Below are 13,622 nucleotides of genomic sequence, written 5' to 3' on the forward strand. Positions count from 1 at the left end.
TAATAAATGATCTGCTATCCTTTCAATTTTTTCTTTCATTCATTTTGCATCTAAAAATTTTACCCTTGATATAAGTTGAATGGACCAAGTATACGTACTTTGAAATATTTCGATTAAATTCTCATTTTAAAGCAAATGACACCCAATTCGAATCGAAATTCATTGTCAGTACATATAGAATTAAGTACGAGAAATAAAGAATAAAACAAAATGAAATATTGATAAATATGCAGAATGAGTGGGGTGACTGGGACACAACCTGCTACACCTCAAACGAGACTCAACTTCACACAAGTCAATGAAACATTTGTGGATTTTGGGTGTCAAGCAAAGTTAACATTTGGGTTCCTTGGAATTTCCGTTTAGAAGCTGCTGACATTTTTCAGAACAACTAAAATTATGTAATTGTTTAACTCAAAGAAAAAACAAACTTTTGGATAACCAATGACTCAAACCCTGTTTCTCTCCCGATCTGATTTTGCTGATCCCCTCGCCCAACCTATGGACAGCTCCTGATGCCTCTTGATGCACAGAGCATGAAATTCACATATTAACAGTAAGGGGTGCAAGGTGCTCATTCCCCATACACAACCCACAGTTTCCCGGGAAGGCATGAATGATCACACAGCTTGGGTGAAGCTGAGGATCAACTGGGGGCATGGCTCAGATGGTAGAGAGCTTGCTAAACATGTGAGAGGCACCGGGATTAAAACCTGGCGGCTCCAGATGAGATGCGAAGGGAACAAGCAATAATTTAAGATCTTTAGAAAAGCTCACAACAACTGAGTTTGGAAATGACACAAAAGGAATTATTATGGTTGTACATTATTTGGGTAGATCAGACCACAAAGATAAGCTAAGGGAGATACGATTCCAGTACACAGGTGGATACAAATACTTGTTCTTTCCCCAGATAATCAAGAATCATAATAGTAAGATACTTAAGTCATTATAGAATATTAAAGACATGGTTTTACAAGTCAGGGCAAGATTAAATGTTGCAAAGACAAAAAGTATATTCATAGGTGCATGTGTATGTTAGTTTATAACATATATATTTGCATGCATGTATGTTAGGTTTTTGCATGAATATCGCATTTGCCTCTGCGGGGGTAGATTTGAATGAATTTGTTGGTTTTGCATGTGGTTTTATTATCTTTCAAGGGTGGTGACGTAACACTACTTGCCACAAACCCTTGCAGCAGCTTGCAAGGTATTGTGTGGACATAGAATGATATGTCATCAGAAGCCAGGAATCAAACCCGGAACATTGGAGAGTTTGGTCCAGAGCCAATGGGGGCGGCAAGAATGAGATCAACAATAATGGTGGCGCACTCACAGCCAACGCCTTTGCAATGACAGCCAAAGGGAAACGCCCGGGATGGAATATGTGGGCCAGATATGCCTGCCTGGGGTCCACCATGGGGTCCAAGCCCTCCTCCGGGGAAGCAGTGGGGACGAGGAGTCCCCTGGGTGCCACCTCCAAGATGGCGGTCTCCCACTCGGCCTGGGTGCTGGGCGCTGAGCCACCTGAGGCCTTGGCCTCGCTGAGGTCCATGAGCATGCTGCTCACGAGCATCGAGCCATCCGAGACCGTCCATACAGCCCACAAACGGTACTGACTGAACTGGAAGTCCACCAGGTCATGCTGAAGGGCAGGAAAACAATACCACTGACATCAAAGTGTTTTGAGACAAATTCTGGTGGGCAAAAGAATCATATAAATTCAAAGTCACCACAATTAAAGGTATTTAAGGAGAACACAGGAAAATACTGGAGATATTCTAGTGGGGTCATGACATGGGAACAAGAAAAAGCCTCACATGAAATGTGAAAACTCATAAATAATATTTGAAGTGTGAAAACTTGTTTGTTCTACAGGAAAAAAGCTGGAGGTCACTACCATAAAGGTCTTACCTCAGGGGCATAAATGGTAGTAAGTCGAACTAACTGGTAGATTCCAGACTCGAGAACAGGTTTGAGAATGCAAAAAGCACACTCATTTGAGAAGCACATATAAGCTCCCAGGTATAACGTGTTCCCATCATTACTGACAGCTTTTCGAAGCATATGGTTCTGGGCTGCAAAATCAAAACAATAGTACATCATTACAAACAAATGAAGCAAAGAGGAAATACAAATATTCACATTGTGCAAATATCTGCAGCTACAGCACCAGATTGTACAAGGATGGGTTGAATTTGACCAGTCCCATGTAATTTACAGAAATTATTTTTTTCATTCAAATCATTATAAAGGTGACTCACATTTGAAGCAAATCCATTTTTATGAACTGACATTTTTTTTCATGCCCAGCTACCCAATTTTGTTCAACCCATTCTGGAAATCATATTGCTAAAAATGTATACGTAGTTTTTATAATGCAACAAATTCTAAAATTCATAACTGTGCAACTGACAATTTCCAACTCAAGTCACAAACCATCAACCAACAGGGCAGCATGCTCTGCAACTTTTTTGATATGTTACTTACTTCTAACAGATAACACATTTACCCTAAATGGAATCAGAGGATTTTTTTTAAATGTTAACTCTTTAACATTCTAGAAACGATTTGAATATTTTCATTTATTCAATTACATTTTGTTTTGCTTTCATAACAATTCCAATTTCTTTGATCAAAGTAACACTTTTAAGGCCATAATATTTTAGAAATTTAGTCTTCTTAAGTATTACCGTTACATACTGTAAACATATCATTAAACTGGAAATCATAACAAGGCCAATATTCCAAAGTAATAGTAATTAAAAATTAACATATTGACTGAAAAACGAAATTATCACTTATGAGCAAGTAATTTTTAAATCATGCACATGTTATGCTATATCCATGCCGGTATAGCAACTCGATGATTTCTCATTTCAGGTTCTAAGAAGAATATAAATTCATTTTTCAAGGTTTTGCCTGGCCCCACCGAAGCACCTAATCCAACAGACACATGCAAATATTTGAGTATTTTACCCTACAGCATATAAATTCACAGCTAGATAATTAATCAATAAAAATAGTCCTCAAAATTTGAATGCTCATCTAAATAAACATCCCACCTATCGCAGAAAGATAACTCGTTTGGTATTTTGACACCCTACATTTGAGTTTTTCACCCTTTTAAACACATAAATGAATCCTAATGGTGCCATGATACCTTTTTGCATTGTTTATTGCTATTATCAAAAAATACAGATAGATTAACAACTATCTGATTCAGGTTCATTATTGTTTGGAATTGGAGGTCAGCAAGACCCTGCAGTAGGAATTGACATTTCCTCGAGGATTAACTGTTTAAAAACAATTACACCAGAGATTGAACCACATTTTGTTAATTGAGATTCTACACCCACTTGAAAGCACAGGATAACCTCAGCAGGCACTAAATGACTGACTTAACTCATTAATTAGAATGCATGAAGCAAAAATTCAACAAAACAGCCACCACTTGAACTTAAAAAAAAATACAAGTAATGGCATTATAATGTTTTTTATTTATTTACACCTCAAACTTACTCTATCAGTTGCTACGAGCGGAAGTGGCAAGAAATGTTGGGTGATCAACCATCAGAGTATATAGACTGATATGTCTACCTTGTTTCCTCCTGTTTTGGTTTTGAATTGTATTCACAGGAGGAATGATTCATAGCTATCAATTGGCCCTGCAGTAGATATGGGCAATTCTGAGTTACTTATCATTATTCTAGCATAGCCATGACAAAACTTGGTGGCACTTACAATAATATGAATAAGAGAACAGAGATCAGGGCAAATGATTACTTAGGGAATGATTGGTTTGGTTTCAGAAAGTTGAGAAGCATACATGATACCATAGCAGTAACGAGTAACTATGAGGTCATTAACACAGAGATTGAGAATGCAAGTAGGATATATAAAGTGTCACAAATTAATGACTGTGCTGGTGTTGCCACTGGCAAACAGCAAGTGCACCGCAACAGGTTTGAATGTGTCTGAGGGTGTTGATTCTTCCCCCACACTGAGCTTGACGTCACTCAGTCTTGCTGTGGCAATTGCCCATTCCAGTCCTTGCGCCTTGCCAAAAAAATGCAAAGCTTTCAGGTGGAGCAACGAGATAACTTCAGGTTTCTTGTGAAACCGGGGAAAACCATTACATAAGCTTTTGCCATGTTAATGGAAGTGTACGGAAGTGAATGTTTATCATGCATACACGTTTTTGAGTTGTTTAGAAGGTTGAAGGAGGGTCACGAAATGACCGAAGATGCTCTGCGCCCAGGACTAACCACAACATCAAAAACAGATGACAACATCCAGAAAATTGGTAAATTCATCTGCAAACAATCATTAAATGGGTGTCTGAGCTTTCGCTGAAATATCAGGAATTAACAAAGAAAGTGCCCATCAGATTTTGCGTGAATCATTCAACATGCACAAAGTTTGCATAAAAATGGTATCAAAACTTCATACCAGTGCTAAGTAATCAAAAATGAACATTCGTGTTAATCTTTTAAAAAACATTAATTATGACCCAGAATTGTCAGACAGGGTGATTACTTGAGGGCAAAAAAAAAAGCAAAATGAGCAAATGAAAATCCATAGATGTGATGATAGTTTTTTTGACATGCATGGAATAGTCTATGTTCACCATGTCCCAGAAGGTCAGACAGTCAATAACATTATTATGTCAAGGTTCTGACTGCCCTCCGTGCACAAGTAATGAGACGAAGAGCAGATTTGTGAAAGAGTCATTCCTGGATGCTTCAACAAGGCAATGCCGTGCCAGCTCATTCCGTATCGTCCGTGGGGGTGCTCCTAGCAGAATACGGATGACATCCTCACGTTGGACCACCCACTGCACTCACCCAACCTGCCCCTTCCGGCTCTTGTTTATTTCCAAAGGTCAAATCGAAGCTTAAGGGGACAAGATATGACAGTGTGGAAGCAATGAGAGCAAAAGCGATGGATGTTCTTAAGCTGGCAGAAGCAGACTTGCTTTGGACTACGAGAGATTCGTATGGAGCGTTGTGGGGATTTGCAGGGAAAGGACATGGAAGGCAAGGAACTTACTAATGCACTTGGTGATCAATAAAATGTTTTGCAGCACCAGTCTGGTTATTTAATTGCCACACTCGCATTTGTCCATTACGCATATTTCAAAGAGGCATTCCATAAAGTGATTAGGTAGAGTTGATGAATGCATTGCAGAAAATAGAGATGGATTGGAGGGATAGTCGACTAATCCGCAACTTATAAATGTCTCAGACTGATTCCAAGTGTCATGGTTACTACTCTAAACAAGCAAGCAGTTCAACAGAGACGAGCATGTATTATTAAGTTTATCAAATGGGAGCTAACACCATTACCATCACTGGAATATTTTAAATTACCCAAAACAATTCACAAGATCGAAATTTTATGGCATCTTCAATTTTGTAACAAAAAGATTCTGGGTTGATTGACTGAACTTTTTGAGAAGTTTCAAAAGGATTTGTTATGGCATGCAACCAAGGGAGTTGAATCTATTCCTGGGATAGGTCACAATGTGAGCACACACAATTGACTCAGAAGAAGACTCCACTCACTTCCTTGCAGGAGTCTCCGACCCGACTCAGCAGTGCTCTCCAACACATAAGACGCCAGCTTGCACTCTTTCTGAGCCGTTGACCACATCCTCAGCCTACCGTCTCGGCACAGGCAAAACAGGAACGTCTCGTTGGCAATGGGATGGATCACCATTCCCATGGCCACCTCCCCGGCACTTCCAAAATGAACTCCAAAATTTGACATCCCCAAACCACCAGAGCCGCCTCTGCTCCTGCAACAATTGCCAATGCCAGCCACATTCGTGTACATTCATGGCGAAATGAGAAACACCAGGAGGGAGCAAAAGATATGCTTTGTCCAGAAACAAAATGTGAGCCCTTTGAGAGAACCGTGGAGGTGACATTCAAAAGAAAGAATACAGGCTGATGCCTTGAGATCCAGGGGTGCCCATACCGTCACTTCTTCTTGGAATGCATACATCTTGTTGAATATAAATACTCATTAACTCAAGACAATGTTTATGCATTATTTTACACAAAATATTTCACTTGAATTCACAGCCTTACCCACTGCAGTGTTTATGCAAAACCAGTCTGTCCTCCAGATTCCCATCATCATATGATCATATTTATAACTCGTTTACAAGTATATCCCGGTTAAAGCTAGAGAGTGACAGGCATCTACATATTCTTTCAATTTTCTACAGCATATTTTCAAACCACTCACCTCAATTTATTGTATATATTATTATTATACAAAAATTCTTCCCCATCAGTTCAATATTTATATTTCCGAGACATGATAATATATATACTGTGAGAAAAATAATCATTATAATGTCTATGCATCTTTCTTCTAATTCATAGGGTTTTTGCAGGTTTTTCACACCCTCCTTCTCTTTGTGGGTGTTTCCTCCCTGTTTAGTTTTTTGCTTTTATGGATTTCTTTTGCTTTTTGCTTATGTATGGATGTACTTACAAGGCTTCCGCGGTCGTCATCCAACGAAACCCTTGCAAGGGAAAACCAGCAGCAGTAGGACAAAAGACGCAGGAGAAGAAGACCAAATTAGTTAGAATAGGAACGGGTTTCAAGAAAGGGTTGTCTTAAGCCGCAAAAGACACGATTGGAACCATTAATGCTAAAAAGACTAGGAAACCATGGATCACGGATGAGGTGATTACAAAGATGGATGAGCGGCAAAAATGGAAGAATGTAAATACAGAGTTAGGCAAAATGAAGTACAAAGAATTGAACAATAAATTGAGGCGGGCAACAAATAAAGCAAAGGAAGCATGGTGGAAGACGCAGTGCGAGGATATGCAAAGTCTGCACAGGAAGGGTTAAATCAGTGCGCTGTACAGCAAAGTTAAATCGTTATCGGGAATTAAGAAAGGAAGATCTATGCTAATAGTTAGAGATAAGGCGGATAAGGTAATAGTTGACACAGGAAAGATCCAAGAGAGATGGAAGGAATATATAGAAGAACTATATAGTAAAGAACTTAGATCAACAAAGTTAGACATTGAAAAAGAATATGACGTAGAGGAAGACAACTTAGGTCCAGGCATACTAGACAATGAGATAGAAAGGGCATTAAGGGAGATGAAACTAAGGAAGGCCGTGGGGGTGGATAACATTCCCGCGGAACTATTGAAATGTTTAGGAAAATGTGGGATGGAGAGGCTATATGGGCTGATCCGTCGTATTTATGAGGAAGGAATCTGGCCGTGTGCATCAGGTTTGGTGATGACGTGATCCTCTGGGCCATCAGTTGATCAACAACAGTTACATGGGATGTTGCAACACCTTAATGGCATGAAGGAGTATGGCTTGACAATAAATAGGAGCAAGACCAAAGGAATGAATGTTGGTGGAAATGAGGAAATAAATATTGTAATCGAAGGAGAGTCACTGGAACAAGTGGAGGTACAAATATCTGGATACGGGGGTAACAAAAATCTGGAGAAATGAAAAGGAAATTAAATTCAGGATAGCGATGGCCAAGAAAGTGTTCAACAGGGAAAGCATTATGTAGCTCTCTATCATCAAGCAAAAACATATCCTGAACCAGCAGACTAGTTACAAAAATACTCAGTTATCAACCAGAGAGGTGTTTTGATCGTGCTATTAAATGACACCAGTACTAATAAATTAAAATTATGATTCCCAAATTCACAATACACTTCCAAAATCAAGTAAACCCATTGTTTCCCCTGCTACTTATAAACGGAAGTTTGTTAACTGTTACAAAGCAAACTGTATTACGGTGTGGACGAGTTCATTGATAAAAAATTCAAAACAAGAATCTTCAGCTGCCAGTATGAGTAGTAGTGTTTATTAAATCTTAGTATCTGTGCCCATATCCTACATTGTTTCCTTTGCATCTAATTAAATCGTTCACATGCTGGTTAGTTCCACATCCTTTGACCATTTTGAACAATGAAAGATACTTTATATTATTACATTCTGGCAGACAAGCAATGCGTGGTAACACAGATAATGACATCCATATTTGAAAAAAATGTTTTTACCACGTCTGTGGCACAGGATTATTTTTCATAAGAAGGACATAGGGGATTCCGATTTACCACTTAAAGAAAATTATCTGTAATATTGTTCATTATCTCTTTGTATCTGTGCTTATATTCATATTTCCAGCATTTGGTGACCATAAAAACCCATCCAAATACTGATGAATTTTGTCTTTTGACCATTTTGAACAGTAAGTAAATAATGACAGAAGTTTTATAAAACCATTTACATAATGGTTAAAGCCACTTAATTCTAAACTGAAAAGCTTAAAGATAAATTTGGGTCAGAAAACTACTGTTGACAAAAAAAACTTACTAGACTTCCAGCTACATACTTAACCACATAGTTTGATTACAAAGTTAGTTGGAAAACAAGGCAAAAAACTGTATCCAGCTTTCTTTAATATTCATGGCAGGACTATTTCAGTTAAATTAAAATTAAAAAAATGACATCCAGTCCATCTCTAAAATTCAGATTAGCATTCATTATATTACTGCCTATTATAATACATTATGTTCTCACTAACACAAGTGGGAACAACAAAAGGTTAGAGCCCAAGTAAAACATAATATGCATTGGGTAATGTTGCAAAACACCAAAAATTCACCTCAATGCTTCCGGCATTATTCCTGACCACAATCGGTTGATAACAGACGACTGCTTGAGTTCAGCAGATGAGACCAAGCCAATGCGCGATGAGCCCATGCATAAGATGAGAACGGAACCCGTCCCATAGCCCAGGGCGAACAAGGCCTCATCGTTGGCGGAAAGCCACGAGGCAGAGGTATGAGGCAGCATTGAATCTACAGCGGCAACAAATGATAAAATATGAATAAGAATTTTTTACATTTTTCATCGACAAAATATATTACTGAAATAAATCAGAATGTATTAACATTAAAGGGATGAATATCCTTCAAGAAAGATTTCACAGATATCTTCATAAAAGATTTGACCCAGATCAAGAATCAAACTATATACTAGATGAAATTTTCCAAATAAATGTATTTGGCCACATTGGCCCACTCCCTCCTTCCGACTATTCGCACCCACCGATGCACAGCAATAATATTTTTGAATGCATGCCTGTCTTCCCAATTCCATCCTCTCCAAGTGTGTCCACCCTTATGGTGGTTAGAGAATACTATGTTTTGCGTGGCACTAGAAGCTGCTGGGGCTCAGTTGGATTAACCAGAGTGGATTCCGAGGTTTATCATGCGATCCCAGGGGTGCATTCCTCTTCACAGAACTGGAGGAGCAAGATTTAATTACCAGGCTCCAACATCTTTCTTCCGATTGGTTTCAGCAACCTTCCCTATCAACCCTGTGACTGCTCTTCCTGCATGCCTTATCCCTTTCCTCAACTCCTTCGAATATACCTTGCGAGTGAGTGAGCACGTGGACACATACACATGTTTCACTTCAAATATGACTTCTTCACAACCAAGTCAATGTGACTGCCATATTTTTAAAACACATGTGCATGTTACATCACCTAAGGGCAATCAAAATTGTTTAGCAAGCATGAGTGGGGTTAAATGATGGAGGAACTCCAATGAAAGGGCAATCATTGAGGTCCAAGCCATATAGAGTCCTTCAGGTCACTTGCAAATTATGTGAGGTCGAACTCAGTGAACCTCCATCAAGATAAAAAAAGAAAAACACTTTGGTAAAACACAAAATATAAATATTATAAGCAACTGGCCGGTAGTGAATCATCTTGTAGCCAAAAGATATTAGACTGCATAAAATCTAATCGAAGATCAAATGCTATGTGAAACAACAAATTTTGTTTTCTTAGCCATTATCTTTCTGATTAGTAATGGTGCACCATGAATTCTGAGATCATGGACACACGAACTCAAAAATAATGCTGTTTTGATTTGGCTGAATAAATAGGTAGGTATAAATAGAAGTTGCCGCCTAAACAACTTGTGTATGACGAGGGTAAAATATAAGAGAAACTTTACAATTCCACACACTTTAAATGTTCTACGAGCATAGTTTTGATGCTGTGCAACATCATCTGGTGAAACCAAGGTCGTAGAACATTTAAAGTGTGTGGAAGTTTAAAGTTTCTCTTATATTTTACCCTCGTCATGAAGGAATTGCACAATGTTAAGCCTGATGCTGTTAACTTGTACATGAATAGACTTAATGTGACCAAAAACATGTCAGAAAATACTTACTTGCAATGGCATTATTAATTACATGAAAGGTTGCAGGATCACGTGCAGCAGACTGCGATGCTTCCGAAAATATGGACGGTACGCTCATTTCCGGGTGGTGCGATGACAAATGATCCTTAAGATGTGAAAAAGCCTCAATTGGAAAATTGAACAATAATTTATTCTCAAACACAAGAGTTGCAACATGGGTTAAATGGGGAACAAATTTCTTCAACTCTACTATGGTGGGGCGTGGTCACATTCCGAGGGCACGCAATTTTAATCAACACAAATTATTTGAGACAAAAGAAATCCAAAAGTGAATGTATTCTGGGGGGAGGTCACTAAAATTGGCGAACTTTTTCATCATCCATAATCGTTATTATAAATATTAGGTGCCAGAACACCTCATCTCATTGTCTATTTCTCTTCCATTCTGGCACCATGGTTAGATTATGACTTATTCTGTGATTGCCAGTCAACCAGAACTACTCATGCCATACCAAGCTCAAGCTTCAAGCAAAGCCATCATCGAACATCTTTGCACCATTTCATATCATTATATAATACACATTCTTTTAAGCATTACAATCTTTAAATTAATCAATTCCTCTCAAAAATTCAATTTAATGGACAAAATATACATAGATGAAAATATGCAACGAACAGGAAAATAAAAACCTTTGTACCAATTTAGGTATTATGAACAATGCAATTCTAACTAAGTATAACTGCCTTACTTGGCCAAACTAACGGCTATTGAGCAGGGTGATGAGCAAACTCGAATTAAAAATTTAACCTGTGCTATACAAGGTTTGTATTAAAAGTATTGGTAACAATTTTTTCCCTGATGTGTGCGTGAAATTGGTCAAGTGTGCTCATAATTACAGATCGTATTGTCATTGATAAGATGACAGTGCACACCAACATTATTTAAAATATTGGTGATGCAAAAGATCTGAGCTACACTTGTCCCAAAGGTCTTGCCGGGTGACCAAAAGAGCAGAGCCGAGTGTCAGCTTGCGAAGACCTGCAACTACATTGCGACAATCTCCCAACCCCCTCACAGTCACGACTTGGCACCAGCAGGCTATTTCCTATTTCTACATAAAAGTGAAATCTTCCCTCCCTCAAAGCACACCACCACCATGGGACCCTAAGTGCCATCAAAGAAGCTTGCAAGTGTACCCTTACAGACCTTCCGCCTACCAGGGGGCCTTCGTGTCGTGGAAAAGCCACCAGCAGAATTATATCAACGTTCAGGGGAGGTACTTTGAAGAATTTTCAGGCAATGTAGCAAATATCTGAAACAAATCTATTTCTCCATTAACTTTTTCCAATACTTTTTACACAAACAATGAGCATACACGGAACTCGAGGAAGATTTTTCCTTCTGAGCAGCAGCATTGAGATGGACGAAGCAAGAGGGCTATGAGAGTAAGCAGATTAGGAATGGCGAAGATGGCTTTCATAGATACACCCCTGCTTGTTTAACACTCAAACTTCACAAATCCTCAAGAAGTGTACAGTTCAGAAGAGGCTACAGGCTACATGTCATTTGTTCCCAGCAAATCGAGTTCACATTCTCCGTTCGTCACTTCATTCTTCGACAGGAGAAAAGATGAGGATGATTAACGAACCTGAACAATTTATAAATAATTTCTTTAAAATAAACCTCACACAATTGATTGGTTTTCAGCAAGGAATGCATTACTTTATTTTAACTTAGGTTATATGGGAAAAATTGCTTTGCTTAACAAATATTTTGCTCTACAAGGAAGATTTGAGAACAAATTATGCACGTTTTGTGAGGTTCCACTGTATTATTAGATCAGCCAGTTTAGAAACAGAGAGGTTATGTGATGTAGACAGGGTTAGCTTAAAACTCAAGATTATTAGATGAGGTTGAAAAAATGCTAAAAGAGATATAGTTGAACAAAACTAGACAAAACAAGATCAGACATCTTACTATCAGAATCTACAGATTACTTAAAGAGTTGAGAGAAATAGAGAGGAAGAAATTCCTTGGAATTTTACAGAGCAGAAATAATTGGTCAGAGGATTTCATTTGATAAATTTTGATTCCCATCTCAAAAGAGAGTAAAATAGCACTGAGCAAGGACAGAATGAGTTTAAGTTTAATTTTACAATCAGCAATGTTTTTCTGAGAATTATCATTACAAGGTTGCATAACATTGCCATACTTGCTGTGTGGATATATCAATTGAAGAGAAAGGGCTAAAGAACACACAATGAAACCCTAATGCCAGCAGAAATGGTTTATAGAATATGATCAAAATATCTTTGTGTACTTCATGTACTTTGAGAAGATGTTTGACAAGGCAATGTTGATGGAAATGCTACAGAACATAGAGAGGAGAGTGGAGAGATGGGTGACTTAGTTGATATCTGCACATGAACCAGATGGCACAGTTAAGGGCGGCAGAGGTCAAAACAGGATGGCAGAAATAGGAAGAGCAGTGAGACAGGGTCGCCTTATATCATTGGTAATTTCTAACAGAAATCCAGAGGAAATGCTAAGGGTGGCAAATAGGAAGTGCTTGAGCTGGGAATAAAAGTGGGTGAGAGACAAAATGATTTATTCAGTTAGGTATGCAGATGGTCAAGCTATAGTTACACAGGCAATCACGGGATTGCAGATATTACTGCATACTTTGCTGAAGGTGTGTGAGAGTTTTAGGATGAAGATTCACTACATGACAACTAAAGTAGTGAGATTCTAGAGAAGTTGGAAAGTTAAGTAACAGATTAAATTTGAAGGGACTTAACTAGAGCGATTCATTTACGAGGGCAAACCCATAAGTACCCAGCCTGACCCAGAGATGGTGGTAGTTGCTTGAAAAATATCACCGCATTAGAAAGTACACAATCTATGAAGCATATGTTTCAAGTTTGAAGACGCCACATTGTTTAGTATTTGTTTGGCAGCCATCAATAGTGAACGTTTTCAGTTAATTTGTGAAAATGGAGAAAATTGGTCATCATAATATGATACACTACTTTCATTTTAAAGGCCTCAGCCCGATCAATATAAAATATAAACTGTATTCTACTCTGGGTGAGTCTGCTTCTTCATTTACAAGAGTAAAATATTGGGAAGCAGAGTTTAAACAAGGCCGTACGAGCTGTCAAGATGGGCATCGCGTTGGTCGACCAAATGAGGGGATAAATTGAGTAGCTTCAGGCGTGATGTGGTGGAAGTCGAACATAATGAATAACTGATCGTAGCACTTTTCCACTTGATAAAAATATTTTTATTTACGACCGGGTTTCGATGTATTACATCATCATCAGGTCTCATCAGTACCTGATGATGATGTAATACATCGAAACCCGGTCGTAAATAAAAATATTTTTATCAAGTGGAAA

The 13,622-nt window shown here is 38.4% G+C and overlaps 1 protein-coding gene across 1 annotated transcript in view; it reads right to left on the reverse strand.

The window, feature by feature from the left end:
* Nucleotides 1-13,622, reverse strand: part of LOC139689672 (nuclear pore complex protein Nup160 homolog) — a 67,167-nt gene that overhangs the window by 49,861 nt on the left and 3,684 nt on the right. Inside the window, exons 4-8 of the mRNA XM_071586861.1 lie at nucleotides 10,254-10,368; nucleotides 8,672-8,867; nucleotides 5,571-5,803; nucleotides 1,918-2,081; nucleotides 1,340-1,648 (exon numbers count right to left, since the gene is read on the reverse strand). Coding sequence (XP_071442962.1) covers nucleotides 1,340-1,648; nucleotides 1,918-2,081; nucleotides 5,571-5,803; nucleotides 8,672-8,867; nucleotides 10,254-10,368 — 1,017 coding nt within the window. The remainder of the gene's footprint in view (nucleotides 1-1,339; nucleotides 1,649-1,917; nucleotides 2,082-5,570; nucleotides 5,804-8,671; nucleotides 8,868-10,253; nucleotides 10,369-13,622) is intronic.

This window comes from Hetaerina americana, unplaced genomic scaffold (genome assembly GCF_022747635.1).
Source record: "Hetaerina americana unplaced genomic scaffold, ioHetAmer1.1.p SCAF_27, whole genome shotgun sequence".
NCBI lineage: Eukaryota > Metazoa > Arthropoda > Insecta > Odonata > Calopterygidae > Hetaerina > Hetaerina americana.